The 16,386-nt window shown below is 47.4% G+C and overlaps 1 protein-coding gene across 1 annotated transcript in view; it reads left to right on the top strand.

The window, feature by feature from the left end:
- The window catches only part of ABCA13 (ATP binding cassette subfamily A member 13), a 396,309-nt gene that overhangs the window by 246,652 nt on the left and 133,271 nt on the right, over positions 1 to 16,386 (top strand). Inside the window, exons 44-45 of the mRNA XM_019450998.2 lie at positions 9,026 to 9,127; positions 14,044 to 14,113. Coding sequence (XP_019306543.2) covers positions 9,026 to 9,127; positions 14,044 to 14,113 — 172 coding nt within the window. The remainder of the gene's footprint in view (positions 1 to 9,025; positions 9,128 to 14,043; positions 14,114 to 16,386) is intronic.

A 16,386-nucleotide genomic window follows, 5' to 3' on the forward strand; every position in this document is an offset into this window, starting at 1 on the left:
CTCTGTGTTGACTTTGATGGTACATGGAAATTTTATTATTATTATTATTTCATTTCCTTATTTTTTAAATGTTTATTTATTTATTTTGAGAGAGAGAACACATGTGAGGTGGGGGAGGGTAGAGAGAATCCTAAGCAGGCTCCGTGCTGTCAGCCCACAGTCTGACGCAGGGCTTGAACTCATGAACTCTGCAGTCATCACCTGAGCTGAAGTCAAGAGTAGACGCTTAACCGACTGAGCCACCCAGGCGCCCCTGGAAACCTGTGATCAGTGTGCTGACCATTCTCAGTACATCCTCCTGCCTCTCAAATCTTAAGAGTTGAGAAAATGCAGTTATATGCCTACATTAAATTTACTTAACATTTCTTGAGGTATGCAAATCCTCATGAAAACACAAATGTTGGAAACCAATTTGACAATAAATTTCATATATTAGAAAAAAAAAAAAAAAAGAAAACACAAATGAAAAAAAAATGCCCTGGAGAGATTCTCGTCTGTCACTTTTAGGAGTGATGGGAGCAGACAGCGCCCGTGTGGCTCACAGAGGATTTTGTGCTCTATGAGCCCAGAAAACCTGGGGATTTGGCGGCTCGGTCTGTAGCCCAGAGGTCTCTGACTCGGATGCCTTGGGGGCCAGCTGCAGGGCGGAGGAAGGTGCTTGCTTGTGACCAAGCCTCTGTGACAGCCGTCCTACACGCTGTTTGGTACACCTGTGAGAGAAAAGCCGCGTGCAGGGAATGTGTCTGCACTGGTTCGGGTCCTCACCAACCAGTTTGTGACCCAAGCCTCTGGCTCTGTTTTATCCTGAACGCCTTACCAGCTGATTGCTGTTTGCAGAGGGCTTCGGGACTCCCCCCTCCCTATTGGGGACCCCGAAACTGAGAGGTGCCAGGGACTCTGGGCTTGTTCAGGGCGGAGGCAGGCTGGCCCAGGGCAGGCCCCGGGGAAGCCGGCAGACGGTGATGCAGCATGAGCACAGGCCACAGCATGGCCTCGGCACCACTGAGCACCCCATGTTCGCTCCTCACCCCATGCGGGGGCGGGACCTGAAGGGCCTGCTGGAGGCCCTTGAGTTGCTCCCGCTTGTCCGCGGGGTGGTGATTGGACGTCCCAACGTGGCCCACTAGCCTTCCAGGCTTCCGTGAGGTTCAGCCTCAGCTGCCCCATGGGCCCCGGGCTCTGCGCATCAGAAGGACGTGATGCAGGGGCGCCTGGGTGGCTCAGTCAGTTACGCATCCGACTCGTGGTTTCAGCTCAGGTTATGGTCTCAGAGTTTGCGAGTTCAAGCCCTGCATCGGGCCCTGTGCTGACAGTGCTCAGAGCCTGCTTGGGAGTCTCTGCCCGTCTCTCTGCTCCCCCCCGCCCCCACCATCTCAAAAATAAAGAAACGTTAAAAATAATAAAGCAGGATGGGATGCAGCTGCACATTTCCATGTGTAAGGAAACCCAAAATCACCTTTTCTGCTCACTCCCCTGATGTCCCCAGCAAAATAAGAACGTTTTCAAGTCTGGCTGAGAAGTCCCTCCTCCCGGGATCCTCAGCCTCCACCCTCTCCTCTGTGTGTCTGCCACGCCACGGGGATCTCCCTGTGCTCTAACCGATGGCTGGAGATCCCCACCTGCCTTCCTACACGGTGGCTCCCTTGAGGGTCACGAGTGAGACCTAATGTCTCTCTACGGTTAGTTCTTGCCGCAGGGTCTAGAAAAGGTTACTTTCATTAAGTATTTGTTAAGTTGAATTCAACAATCTGGAGCACCTGGGTGGCTCAGTCGGTTAAGTGTTGGACTCTTGGTTTCTGCTCAGGTCATGATCTCATGGTTCCTGAGTTCGAGCCCTGCATCAGTCTCCTTGCTGGCAGTGCGGAGCCTGCCTGGGGTTCTCCCTCTCCCACTCTCTCTGTCCCTCCCTCCCCTGCCCTCTGTCTCTCAAAAATATATAAACACACACACACACACACACACACACACACACACACAACCAAATGAATATGAAGCAGGAAAAGTCTTCCAGAACTAATTTGGACAGGTCTCTGCTTCAAGTGAGCATACAAAACATGGACCATGGAAAGACAACTGTCTGCATGCAGTTGAGAATATCTGGAGGAAACTCCATGGCCCCCTCCGTCTTCTAGGCTGGGCTTTCAGTCCTTACAGGAAGCGATGTTCCTGATGTGCTGCTATGTTCACCCCGTTGGGGAACCCCACAGGGTCCTACCTGAACATGGACTTCACCCTGGCCCCTAGTCTCCACCTGAAGAAGACCTGGGACTTGAGGGCACCCCTCCACTCTGTCTCTGTCTTCACACGGCCTTCTCCCCGCGTGACCCTGTGTTCAAAGTTCCCAATTCCTAGAAGGGCTTCAGCCATATTGGAGCAGGCCCACCCTCATCCTGTATGATCTCGTCTCAACGAACTACATCTCCAAGGACCGGTCCTATTTCCAAACAAGGTCACATTCTGACCTTCTGGGTGGGCGTGAAATTTGGGGGGAACACTGTTTATCCCACCGTACGTTTTCAGGGTAACTTCCTTATCAGATACCACTGGATTGGGCCACATTTTTAGTCACTTTTCAAAAAAAGAGGAACTTGGCTTTTTATAAAAAACCATGCCCTTCTGTTGGCTGCGGAAGGGCAATCGGACATTAAAATTAGTAGAAGACTTAACAGTGATGGTCGTTCTGCACCCCCCCGTGGTGTGCAAGATGGTGCCTGGAATGTGGCATATGGAGACATACTGGGTATCGTTAACTAGCGGCCTCCCAACATTCACCGTGAGCACTTCATGATTTATTTCTCTGTATGAACGTGCACCTTTGTACGTACTCGGTACCATTCTCATGAGACAATAGTGGCACGTTATTTTGTGGGAATGATTCAGAGATGGTGAATGGAAAGCAATTGGTCTATTTCACAGAAGAAATTCAGTGCTTGATGAAAGCTGGTTTTACACCCTGGAGCGGACCTAATACATCATCTGTGCTGCTGGATGGCGTGGGAGAGGCATGTTGCGATCACCAGCAGGCTCTAGAAAACATTTCCCTGGCAGAATAACCTTCGAGGTGCTGACTGCCCCTCGTGACTCATGTCCTGGCCGCCCTTTTCTTATCCGCTCGGTCCACCCTCACACTCGGCTTTGTCCAGCTCATGGAACATCCAAACTCTGCCCTGACCTTGCGTGTCTAGTCTCTGACCCCCAAGAGCATTCTTTGCCCCACTCATCGGTATGGCTGTTTCTTTCTGGGTTCTACTTACACGTGATCTTTTTATGAAGTTCCATCCACGTGGGCACCTCCGTGCCCCTATTGAGCACCCCTCTGTGTTCTCTTTTTGACGCTCACCTTCAGCATCCTTGGAGCTCACAGTCCAGTGGGAGAAGACAGATGGCAAACGGCATAGCCCAGACCAAGTTGACTGTCCCTGGACAGCGCCCAGCACCGAGCAGGCATCCCTAAAATATTTGCGCACGAATCAATTCATAGCTTTTACTCTCTCCCCAACCGTGAACTTCAGAAGCATTTTTACCTCCCCCAGAGCCTGCAGGTGATCAGTCTTTCGGCCCGATTCAGCTGAACTTAGTGCTTTGCGTAGGACTCTGTCCTATCTCTTGGTGGCATGAGATTAAAATAAACACACACAGAAGAATCCCTTCTGACCAGGTCCTCATGCTGAAGACCCTGTTCTCGTACATGCTAGCTGGGGAGCGAGATGGAAAGTACCTTCAGGCTTCCCGGATCTAATTCTCATTCCACACACATCTGCAAAGACACAAGTCCAACTCTCAGAAAGCTCACAGTCGAGCTGAGAGATAACCCTACGAACACATCAACAGGGAGTCTTATAAATGCGACGCTAGGCGTAGCTGTACCGTGTGGGGTTGTACTAGAGCGGGTGGGGGGCTCCATCTGACGGGGGGCAGGGGTCAAGGAAGGCTTTCTGAAGGCTGTGGCACCTGAATGGAGCCCTCAGTGATACCTGGGTGCTGCCCAGGCGAGAGGAGATGCTTCTTCAGACAGAGAAAGAAACAAGTGTGAGTCTACAGGTGCTGGAAGGCATCCCAAGTAGAAAAGACGTTATCCTGCAGGCAGAATGGAGGGAGGCACGAGGAGGCTTGAAAATGTGGGCGGCGATAGAATCGGGTTTAGTTTATAGTGGCGTTTCTTAAAACTTGTCTTGTGGAGGACTGTTCCTCTGGGTATCAGTGCTGACGGCCACGAAACCACCCATCTTCCTGTTGGGATTGATTGAGCTGCTATTGAGTTAATTAGGTTACCTTCCTCTAAACTTCTCAGAGCTTTTAATATGCTGGATTGGCCACATGAAGCCTACTTTCGTCTGTTTTTTTTTCAACTTGGGTTTGATTGTATAATGAGCACGCGTGAAGCCTGCGGAGGCTAGGACTGTGCTTGTATTCCGTACCCCATTCCCCCACCCCCCTGCCTCTGCTCTCAACACCTTCCAATTTTCTATCTGTTAAGTTTATGAAAGAATACCATTTCTCTGAGAATGACCTTTTTCACTTAATAAGCGCATCACTAAGCTTCTTCCATATTGTTGCGTGTTGGTGTGTATGCCTTGTTTTGAATATTGCACAATATTCCCCTGTACGAATTGTACACCACAACTTATTAATCTTCCTTTTTAATGATGGACAGCATGAGCTCCTTCCAGTTTTTTTGTGATTGTGAACTGTGCTGCATGGACATTCTAGAATATTCTAACACATACCTCCAGTTTTACATATACAAGAGCTTCGTAGGGGTTCATTCAGAGAAATGTTAATTGCTGATCAGTTGCGTAGAGTATGTGACCCTTCTATTTCAGGAGGTGATGCCAAACTTTTCCAAAGTGGTTGTAAACTTAAAAAAAAATTTTTTTTTTAACGTTTTTTTATTATTGAGAAACAGAGAGACAGAGTGTGAGCAGGGGAGGGGCAGAGAGAGGGGGAGACACAGAATCGGAAGCAGGCTCCAGGCTCTGAGCCGTCAGCACAGAGCCCGACGTGGGGCTTGAGCTCATAAACCGCGAGATCATGACCTGAGCCGCAGTTGGACGCTCAGCCGACTGAGCCACGCAGGCGCCCCCGAAGTGATTATAATCTTGCACCTCTTTAGTGCTTTCGTGTATTTCTTAAAAATAATTAGCTCAAGGGGTACCTGGGTGGCTCAGTTGGTTAAGCGTCCGACTCCAGCTCAGGTATGATCGCTTGGTTCGTGAGTTCAAGCTCCGTGTCGGGCTCTGTGGTGACAGCTCAGAGCCTGGAGCCTGCTTCTGATTCTGTCTCCTTCTCTCTCTGCCCCTCCCCCGGTCGTGCTCTCTCTCTCCCTCTCTCTCTTAAATATAAATGAACATTAACAAAAATAAAATAACTAGCTCAAGAAAATGTTTATGCCAAAGAGCATATTTTGGTGGCATATTCCCTTCTAGTCTAAGAATCCATATGTTGCACATGACCACGTGTTACGCACGTCCGCTAAATTGGGGGTGTATGATGCTTTTATAGGTGTGCCAGCACGCAGCAAAGGTTTTCGCCCTGACGCGCATTCTCTCTCCTCCTAAGTGACCTCAGTCTATTTCCTGTTGTTCCTTCTCCTGGTTCACTTGGAGGTCATGCGGATCAGCAAATACCCTCCTTTCTGCCCTCCTCTGTGGATGACACCTGGGTTTGCAACCAGCCTCTCTGCCTGCTGGCCTCTTCAAAGCCGTGGGTAGATTGTGGTTCATCACCTTGCAGCTTCCAGGCATGGAGTCTGGTTCACTTCAGTCTTTCTGACTCTCTTTCCCTCCTAGGCAACTTTTTCTGTCTGTCATCTTGGAGGATTTCTTTGTCTTTAGAGTGCTTGATATTTTCATCATTTTGGCATCAGACCTGTGGATTCCAGTTTAGGGGGCTCTCATTAACAACTGGAAGCCCCTTTGGGGTGGTGTTAGGACAACGCGTTTGTTCAAGCATGCCCCCTGGGTCACTCTGATGCACAGTAAATTTTGCGGATAACATGGAGAGAGAAACAGTATGCTGTTTAGGAACTGCCTCAGGAGTCAGAATTAAGCACTAATTTTCACTTCCTAGAGTCTGGTAATGACAGATTTCACATGGTTCTAATAGCACTTTAAAATATGGCCAAGAATTTGAAGACAAACAAAAAGCCATAGGAACAAGCGTTTGACTCTTACGACAACAGGGACAATTTAAAGCCAGTGTTGTTTTGTTTTTAACTGTGACCTCTAGACCTAAGCACAAATCTAGTAGAAAGTAAACTGTAAATAACTTTTAAACTTGCCCTTAGTAATTATTCCAAGCAAACCACTTTATAGATCAATATGTTTTTCACACAAAAAAGTATTTTAAGCTTTCATATTTGTTCTCGGATTAATAGGTCAAAAGAGAGCAATCCAGAGTGTTTCCACAGATGCTACAAATAATGTTTTCTTTTTATGGGCACCATTTCAGTGGAAAATATGTCTCTTTGCTTGTAAAAGTGTTTTCTCATTTGTCAGAAACTTGAAGGCTGTTTATAGGGAGGTCACAGTGCCTACTTAGGAGACATTTCTGTGCCGTAAATTTCAGCATGCTTCATTATTGCGCATTTCTGTCCAGAGCTGTCACACATCCTGTGAGGCTGGTTGTAAACCACCTGAATGCTTTCACGCCTCTGTTGTATTGTATGCAGTGGGGAAGATGGCGTTTTCCTAGAAGGAATTATTCTGTGTTGGACGCCGTAGCAGTGTATCCCAAGCTTCTGCACAGTGACGGCCCTGAACACCAAGTTGTCCTCAGCAGAAACACAAAACTAACTCGGTGTAATGAGTTGGTCTTTCTTTTCCAACCGCCGTTCTGAGCCTGTGCCCTTTCTCTCATGGGTTGTTTTCTTCCATGGTGAGGGGCGCACAGTTCAAAGCCAGTGATGTCTTCGGGGCAGGACCAGGAGAGGAGGAGGCGGCAGAGGGCTCTTAGGAGAAGGAACCCAGAGCTCAAATGCTGCAGATGAATCGCGACCAACAGGGAAACGGGGGAGCTGCAAGGTCAGGGCTGATCTGCGGGATCTGAAGGCCATGTAATGGGGCGGGGCTGTGCGGGGCGGGGCGCGGCCAGGTGGATTAGGGCGGGGCGGAGGGTCGAGTCGGATCCAGGTGGGATAGGGCGGGGCTGGGAGGTCGGGGCGGGTCCAGATTGACTTCTGCTTGGGTCATGATCTGGCAGTTGGCGGGTTCGAGACCCAAACCCCGCTCTGTGCTGTTAACACCGATCCTGCTTCAGATCCTCTGCCCCCACTCTGTCTCCACCTCTCTTGCTTGCTCTCTCTGTGTCTCAGAAATAAACAGTAAAAACAAACAAACAAAAAACAAAACAAAACAAAAAACTATTGAAAAAGAGAAGCTACTGTTTTAAGTTCTTTAAAATAAACCTTTGTGTGCCTTTGTTAATTTACGAGCTCCTTTCCAAAGAGATTTGAGGTCACTTTCAGATAAGTAATCTATCGTGCTAATAATACACCATTTTTCTTTATCTTGGGAATAAATGTTCCCGATCATGTCCATTCAAAAGCATTTTGTAAACGGCACGGTGTAAGTTCTAGAAAGTAATACATTTTCGTTTGTAAACACAGTCATTCAGGGTTTTAATTAACTTAAATAAGGCCATTCCCTATCAGTCCATTTCAGACAGCTTTAAATGATCGTTTCCTGTACGCTTTCTCAAGTCAAGGTGTCTCTTACAAATGATGTATAAAATTTAATATAGAGATTGTTTCCACACCTCTGTCAAGCTCGAGGGATAGTGTGTCTTATCACTGACGGTGTCTTCAGTAAGTAAATTCGGTATTGGTGGCCTTGGTTCTCACCAACGCTGAACTATTTTTTAAAATTTCTTTTTTCTTTCTTTTCTTTTATCTTATCTACCTGTAGCAGGGTTCTCGCACAGAGTCATGACACAGAGGCTTTTCTTTCCAGGAAGCAACTTTATTCGTGCCGGCACGGCTCAGTTGGGTTCGTACCCAGAGAACTGAGCCCTGAACGCCACATGGCGTGTATTTTTTACTTGTCTCCCATATATGGTAACCCACAAACATGCAGTCTGATGAAGTGGTCTCATGTTACAAGGTCACGAGAGATGTTGTCATGTACGCACATGGCTAGGTTACCTTCACGTTTTCTTTAACGTAGGTAGGGTACCCTACCACGTTATCTAGCTGTCATCTATCTATCTATCTATCATCTATTAACGCTGCTTGAACTATTACCAAGCTTCTGAAGCTTGTGCCTGTTAAATAAATACTATCATTCAATGTACACTTAAAGCACACCCAGGATTCTATGCTGTTTACTTCTTACCAAGAAAGTGTTGTTCCATGTAGCTCACATAAAGAAACAAAAAACATGAAAGTACAAAGTTTCGTTGCAGGGCTATCTCATAGAACAAATATTCAGAACAAACCAGAGCTGCAACATTAAGAGAATTTTTTTCATAGATTTTAACATATTAATAGGATGAAATATCATGCAACCTTTAAAATTCATTTTTAGAAACCACGCAAAAGTGCCAAAGATGGTAATATTATAATATTAAATAAGAAAATGAGAAACATAATACACTGTGAATGCAAATATATAAAAATGCGTATCTGTGTGGGCAATACTTTGCTTTTGAGAAAATCCTTAATCTTTTTTTTTTTTTTTTTAATATTTTATCTTTGGGTGAGTGCAAGTGTGGGAGGGGCAGGGAGGATCCGAAGCGGGCTCTGTGCTGACAGGGTGACAGCAGCGAGCCCAAAGTGGGGCTTGAACTCAGGAACTGCGAGCTCATGACCTGAGCCGAAGTCGGATGCTCAACCGACTGAGCCACCCAGGCACCTCGAAAAAAATCCTTAGTCTTATTGCTGATTTGGCTTTACCATACAAACTCTACAGCTGAGATCACTGCTCTAAGAACCGTTTGCCTGGATCAACTCAACCAGGGTGGCTGTCCTGTGATCTGAGCCGGGAGTACTAACAAAGCCACCCTGTTTCTTTTGTGTTCTGGTGAGCAGCAGTGGGGCCGAGGACCAGGAGCTCATCCACGTGCTTTTGAGGGCGTTTGCAGATGAGGATCCTCTCTGTGACGGTTTAAACCCCAATTTACACCCAGACCCGTAAGTATCTGACGGCTTTGTGAGGGTGCAAGCTGCCAACCCAGAGCACCGTCTCCTGTGCAACTCGGAGCTCTGATGGAGGGTTTCCATCTTGTGAAATGAACATTAGCCAAACCAGTAGGTTAGTAGCAGACAGGCTTCGTGGGTATGCTTTCTATTGTAGCAGAAACATCAATTAATAATTAATAGCATTCAATTTGTGTGACAAAACCCAAAGGTAAAAAGCGTAAAGGAGCAAGAAAATATGAAATATGTATTAAACTGTTACTTTTAGGGCAAACTTGTACATATGAAAAGATCATATGTTTTAAAAAATTTTTTAACGTTTATTTTTGGAAAGAGAGAGAGACAGACAGACAGACACGGAGCACAAGTGGGGGAGGGGCAGAAAGAGAGGGAGACACAGAATCGGAAGCAGGCTCCAGGCTCTGAGTTATCAGCACAGAGCCTGATGTGGGTCTTGAACCCATGAACCGTGAAATCATGACCTGAGCCAAAGTTGGATGCCAACCGACTGAGCCACCCAGATGCCCCTAGATGGTATTTTTTTTTAACTAAAGAAACTTAATGGGGTGCCTGCGTGGCTTAGTTGGTTAAGCCTCAGGTCATGATCTCAGGGTTTGTGAGTCTGAGCCCCGAGGAGGGCTGATTCTCTCTCTGCCTGTCCCCACTCGTGTGCACGCATGCTCTCTCTTTCTCTCTCAAATAAATAAACTTTGACAAAAAACAAAAGAGAAACTTTTACAAGTTTCCTGAGTTTGGGGGTGAATTACTTTGAACATTGTTTTCTTCTAGGATTTGAAAATGATAATATTGAGATGACTTTTTAATGGAAACTTGTTAAAGCATGCCTTTCTCTGTACGCAATTTTCTAATTTTGCTTGACTGTTATTAATTGAGGGTGTATTATAAATACACTGCAGTCATAGGAATCGAGATAGCTACAGGATCTGGCCCTCCTCCAGGAATTTGCAGTTCTGGGTAGAGCACGTGGGCAAAGTGATAAAACCATAATGATGTATTAAGGACCAAAGCGTCTGTTTTTAAGTAATAAATATAAAAATCCAGACAGTAAAGCAATATCGGCAATACGTTTTTCTAATTTGTGATGACACATCTGGCTCATTAGTCATGTTGGCAATTAGTTCGAGAGGGAAGTAGTGGGTTCAGAGATGTCTTCTGTGGAAAAACAAAGACTTTTCGTCGTGGGTAGGAGCTTCTAGGGCGATCCTGAAGCAGGCGGGATGTAAAATGCACACTTTGAGCAACTGACATCTAGCCCGGGGCCCTCCTGGAGCCTCCTGGAGTGCTGGCCCCACCTGTCATAGAGACAGAGCAGATAAAAGGACATTTCTTTATCAAATCTCTCAAGAGGAGGGAGAAAGGTAGAATCTGTGCTGAGGACAGGGGAACATATTCAGAATTCTGTTTAGACACAGACTTCCCTTGTAGTTCCTTTCAGGCCACCCCCGATGGCTCCCCGTAACCCCCCCTCCCCTAGCCCGGAGCCCCATCCTCAGCCCTGCCCGCGGCCCACCCTCATTGGTTTTCTCCTCAGCCTTTCTTTTCCTTCCAGAATCTGAGGTTTGGTGTTCTCCCTCCTCTTTGTGAAATCCACCTGGTCTATTCTTAACCCATTCATTCCTGTTTTTATAACGCTCCTGCCCTTTTTTTCTTAGTCACCATGACAAAAGGCGGGGGTGGGGGGCTGCCTCATACAAGAGTGCTGCTATTTTGGGGGCTGAAGGCTTTTCCTTTCTTCCCTTCCCGGTTCCTTGGCTGGTCTAATAATTAAATCGACATAAGACAGATTAACAGGAGAAAAAAAAAATTAATTAGCATGTACGGGAGCTCATGGAAATAAAAGACTCAAAGGAGTGACCAAAGCAGGCAACTCTTAGACCTTTTACACAAAGAAACAGTACATTTGTGATGAATTGACAGGACAAAGAAGTTTGGGCTTGGGGTGGGGAATCAGTAAAGAAGTAACAAGGTTTCTTTATACAGTCTTCTCCAGCTAGGAGGAGAGAGTACCTTTCACAGGGAGATTTATCTCCGGCTTTCAGGACAAAGGGTCAGACAGTGCCTGGCTCACACCGGCTCTTTCTTATGTAACTTTAATTCAAAATAATCAATATGCCCCAGTAGCATTTTGGGGGCAGCCTTCCCTGAACCCATCACTGTGAATACTTATATTAATACTTTCTGCCCATGTTACAAAAACAAGGTTTGATTCACTAAGGTCCCAGATGGATGCAAAAGGTTTTACTTACTTTGCAGTAAGTTTCCTTCTGTGGGTATAAACTATAAACTAGTATTGAATTCAGGGATATCTCTAGTTCAGGGACATTTTCCCTTCCTGGTTGGCTTGAGCAATCACTTAGCTGTTGAATTAGAGGAAACATTTTAAAGTAATGAGTGGGGGGGGGGGGGAAGGAAAAGAAAAAAAATGAGTGGGGTTCTGCTTGTGGGTTATTTTTCTGTTGAGATTCTCGGAGCATCATATGTGAGGGTGTGATGATGAATTCTTGACTTTTACTTCTTTTCATACGGAAGGCAGTAAAGAGCTCCAGAAAAATCTATTATGGTATAAACCCGACTCGAAATGTAAGTCTTTCTCATAATAGTAGATGATGTGTAATTTAAATTTTAAAATGTACTAAAGTTGCCAATTTTTAGGAGCTGACCGGTAGATTTAAATACTTAGTTTCATGTCGCAAAGGCTGTAATCTGGTGACACTTTCTCCTACGTCTCTGAGATAAAATGGTCCCTTTTCCCTCCCACTCTCATTAATGGTTTACACGGAACAAAAGCAGAAGTCAGCAAATTTTATATTCCCGTTGAACCTTAAAAGCCAGGTGGGGAGAGGTGTAAGGTTATTTCCATGATTATATTGCTACAATATGAGGAACCATCCTGGTGGTCTGAGGTTCCCGGCGCTCCTGATGTTAGGTCCTCACAACTAGGAATGGCTGGCGACACATTCCCTCAGAGGGGACTGTCAAGACGGATGTGGAGGTTGCGCATTAAAAGCAAAGAGAGTGTGCAGATCGGCCATGGAGGTAAAGGGGCGGGGAACCCAGATTCAGGGACCGGCTGCCTGAGCTCATATCTCAGCTCTACCATGTATTAGCTGTGTGTTGGGGGCATTTACCGTCTGCTCTTTTCGCATCAGCGGCTCCCGGTTCTCTAGAAAGAGCAGCGGTCAGCTCAGATGACAGGGTGGCCCTGATACCAGACAGAGCTCCAGCTCTGAACTCAGGTTCCCTTGCTCGCTGCTGGAAAGCCAGTATTGAGAGACCAGTGCTGGTGGGAAAGGAAAGTTCACTTTATCCTGGGAGCCAGCCATGTGGGGGTTGGTGGACTCATGTCCCAACGGCCGTCTTCCCTGTCCAGGCCAAGCTGGAGGCTTTCAGAGGGGAAGGCGTGGGAAAAGGGAGGAGGGGGGGCCGCATGCAGGCCAAGCAGGTGCCCGGGCGGTCAGCCGTTTCCGACATGCTCCCAGACAGACTTGCTGATATCTGCCTGCACTGTTCTCGAATGTGGTTAGGCTTTGTCTTCTGGGAGAGTCTGGCCATTGGCGCTCAGGGCCAGTGGTCTGCAGATCTCAAGGAAAGTGAGTTCGCTCTGCTACAGACCGAGGGACTTAGGTCAGCAAGCAATGAGTGCAGGAGTTTCTTGTCATGGGACTGGACATTTGGCACCTTGGTGTTTTCACGTTGGAGCAGAGCAGCCCAGACCGTGAGCGTGGGCTCAGGGCATGAGACACTTGTCTTACCCTGCGTGATCTTGGACGAGCTACCCGGCCTCTCGGAGCCTCCACGGACTCTTCTGAAAAGTGGGGCCAGCGAGAAGTCTTGGCAAACATGTCGGGCAGGGTGCCTGTCGTTTAGGAAATGTGCGTTTCCCCCCTTCCTAACCAAGTTCTGAGTGGATAGGAATACAGTAAAACCTTGGATCGCGAGGAATGTGTTCTGCGAGTGTTCCGCAAGATGAGCAAACATTTCTAATAAATGTGTCTGGAACGAATTACGCTCGCAAACCAAGGTTTTACTGTACTTATTACTAAAGCGACTTTTGATGTACAAGCACTAGTGAAAAAGAAAAGAAAAAAGAAATTCCAAGGATGGGTCCGACCAGAGAAGAAGCTCTGGGGGAGCTTGGGAATAAAAGGTTTGGGAACCCTTAGGCAGGTGCTTTTCGTCGGTTTCTGTTGTGCAGTGTTTCTTTATAGTGGAAGTGTTATCATCTGTTTTCTTTCAAGGACGATTAAATCGCTGTGTTACGTCACCGCGAGGAATTAGCAACATCTTGTGCTTATTAATTGCTGCCTTGGTGCTCAAACTACCTCGGTTTTTCATTTTTTAAAAATTTTTTAATGTTTATTTATTTTTGAGAGAGAGAGAGAGAGACAGAGTGTAAGTGGGGGAGGGACAGAGAGAGAGAGGGAGACACAGAATCTGAAGCAGGCTCTAGACTCTGAGCTGTCAGCACAGAGGCCGACATGGGGCTCGAACTCGTGCACCACGAGATCGTGACCTGAGCCAAAGTCGGACGCTTAACGGACTGAGCCACCCAGGCGCCCCAAAGTACCTGGTGTTTTGAGACCAGGTGCCTGTGGATCCAGACAAACCTGCGTGCTGCCCCCACCCACCGTGAACGTCCCGGAAGCCGTGTGGTAGTGGATTATACAGCCAGCCAAGTGAGTGTCATTTAATAGAATGGAAATACTGTCACTGTGATAAAACATTGTCCTCAGATTAGCATCTCAAAGGAAAACAAATGAAATAGAGCCCTGCCTTCTGCAGCAGGAGAGATTATCTTGGGACCAGCTGGAGGCTGATGGAACTCTCTTTTAGGGAACCAAATAGCTCTGTAATGGGAAAGATCACCGAGTCTCTCCTTCGTTTGTTAGGAAGAACTCTTCGTGCTGGCGAGTGGACCCCCCGTCTCACCTGCAAGTCCAGGATTCCTGCACCTGCCTGGTAGGTTTCTGCAGCGTGTTTGATCTTTTCCAAGTCTCAACCTCAAGTAACAGAAATGAGCACACTCCATCTCTAAGGTCTTCATTTTTGTTAACTCGGTGAGTCTGTGGTTGACCTGATGAGCTGGTTTTTGGAAAAGCTTCATTATACGGAGTGGACACTTAGACGATGATGTGGATGTTCTGTGGGTTCTGCAGTGGCCCTGCTATTCATTGCCTGCTGTTCACGATCATTAATGTCCCCGGTGGCATTTATTAAAGAAGTCCGTGGTTTTCAATTCATGATAAAGAAGCTAGAATTGCCTTTTGGCGGAAATTTCCCCGAATTTTAAGGCAGGATGACCTTGAACCTCTTGTCTTGTGGTACCTGTTAAAATCTAAGATACTGGGGCACCTGGGGGCTCAGTTGGTTAAGCATCTGACTCTTGATTTCAGCTCAGGTCATGATCTCACGGTTTGTGGGTTTGAGCCCCATGTCGGTTTCTGTGCTGACAGCTCAGAGCCTGGAGCCTGCTTCGGATTCTGTGTCTCCCTCTCTCTCTGCCCCTCCCCTGCTCATGCATGCTTTCTCTCTCTCTCTCTCTCTCTCTCTCTCTCTCTCTCTCAAAATAAATATATAAAAACTTAAAAAAAAAAAAAAGCTAAAATATCACCTAGCTCTTTGGACTATGGCTGAGTCACACAGAAACGTGCAGAGGTAGGTATCCCACGGTTGGACAGGGGCCTTAGCGATTCATCCTGCACAGGAGAACGGAATGAAATTTATTTGGAAAACTGATTGGAACTGCCCTCAGAGGAAATCCCCAAAGTTTAGTTAATGAAAAGCTATAGGCCTGTTAGCCGCACTCGACAAGCTAACGTGCTATCCTAGTTTACAGAAGAAAAAAAAAAAAAAAAGGCAAAGGAACAATCTCAGTTTAAGTTGATTGAGGATCTGTTAAGGAAAGAAAGGGCCTCCTGACGAACACGTTTCCGGGGGCTTCTGCATTTAGCGGCACAGGGGGCTGAAGGTTCTGTCCTGGATGGACACGACCTGTTTCCTGCTCTGGCGGAGTGTGGGAAGGTGGCTGAGCGCACTGGCACAGCCCTGGGGAGGGCACGCAGCCGGTGAGCGACCTGAGCCTTCGGTGACTTCCCCAGGTGTCCCTGTGGCCCAGGCTGACATACCCTCAGCTGTGCTTCCTGCTGCTCGGTGGGGACAACCCAGCTCTCTTTAGCTCGAGAGTTTCTGGACACATGATTGATTCCTCCCTGTCTTGGTTATTCCGTTTCGTCATGAAACCACTAATTTTTCATTCCCTGCTCTTATTGTGTGGCCCTGATTTAATCATCCTGTTACAGCGATGCCTTTTATTACAAGCTGCCTTCGATCCGTTGTAACTAGATTGGATATCAGTGGCCAAGGAATGAATGAATAAATACCAGAACGGTGGATGGAGACGTTCCGAAATTGATGTACGATTTCAGTAACATGCCCGTAGGGAAAAAAGTTTCGTGTCAAGTAGCCCGAGGGCCGGACAAGCCTGGTGACACTCTTCCTGGTGACGTGACCTTGCACCTGCACTGACTGTGGGCTACATCACACGCAGCACTTTCCGCGGATTATTTGACTGATGATTGCTTCTTGTCCGTGGCACCTGTGCTCCTTGGGGACGCACTTTGAGAAATGCTGGCCCACACGTTGGGAGGTGGAGAACTCCCGTCCAGGAGACGGGACGTCGAGGTGGAACTTGTGCCTGCCCCAGGAGGAGGGCGCCGTCCTGCAGGCCAGCTCCAAGGAGCCGCACTGGGTGCGCAGGAGGAAAGCCTGTGCCCACGGCCAGTTCCCTGCTCTCCGGTGATCACGCAGAGCCCAGTTACCAGTGTTTTGGCAGAAGCCGAAATATTTCTCTCCCCTAAAATTCATACGTTTGCCCAGAAGCCTGCTGTGTGGGATTATGTCCAGTGCACTGGATTGTTATCAAACACGCGAGTGTCTCCGAACCCTACAGCAATGTTGCGGGGTCGGCTGTGATCCTGAGGGGGCTATTCGAAGACATGCCATTGGAGAGCTCCGAGGGGACTGTAAGTGAGCTGGCTCCGAAGGATAAGGGGAAGACGTTTTGGGGCTTAACTGTCCCTGGAGGACAGCACAGTAGGACCAAAAACTTGCCGTGAGGAATGAGCATGGCTTCCCACGGACGGTGTGTGGGGGGCTGTGTTCGCCTCCTGTGGCTGCTGTAAGGAACTGCATCTTCCTGCAGCCTGGAACCATACCCGGGGCTGAAATCAGGG

Source organism: Panthera pardus, unplaced genomic scaffold (assembly GCF_024362965.1).
Source record: "Panthera pardus isolate Hobbes unplaced genomic scaffold, ASM2436296v1 HiC_scaffold_8, whole genome shotgun sequence".
Taxonomy (NCBI): domain Eukaryota; kingdom Metazoa; phylum Chordata; class Mammalia; order Carnivora; family Felidae; genus Panthera; species Panthera pardus.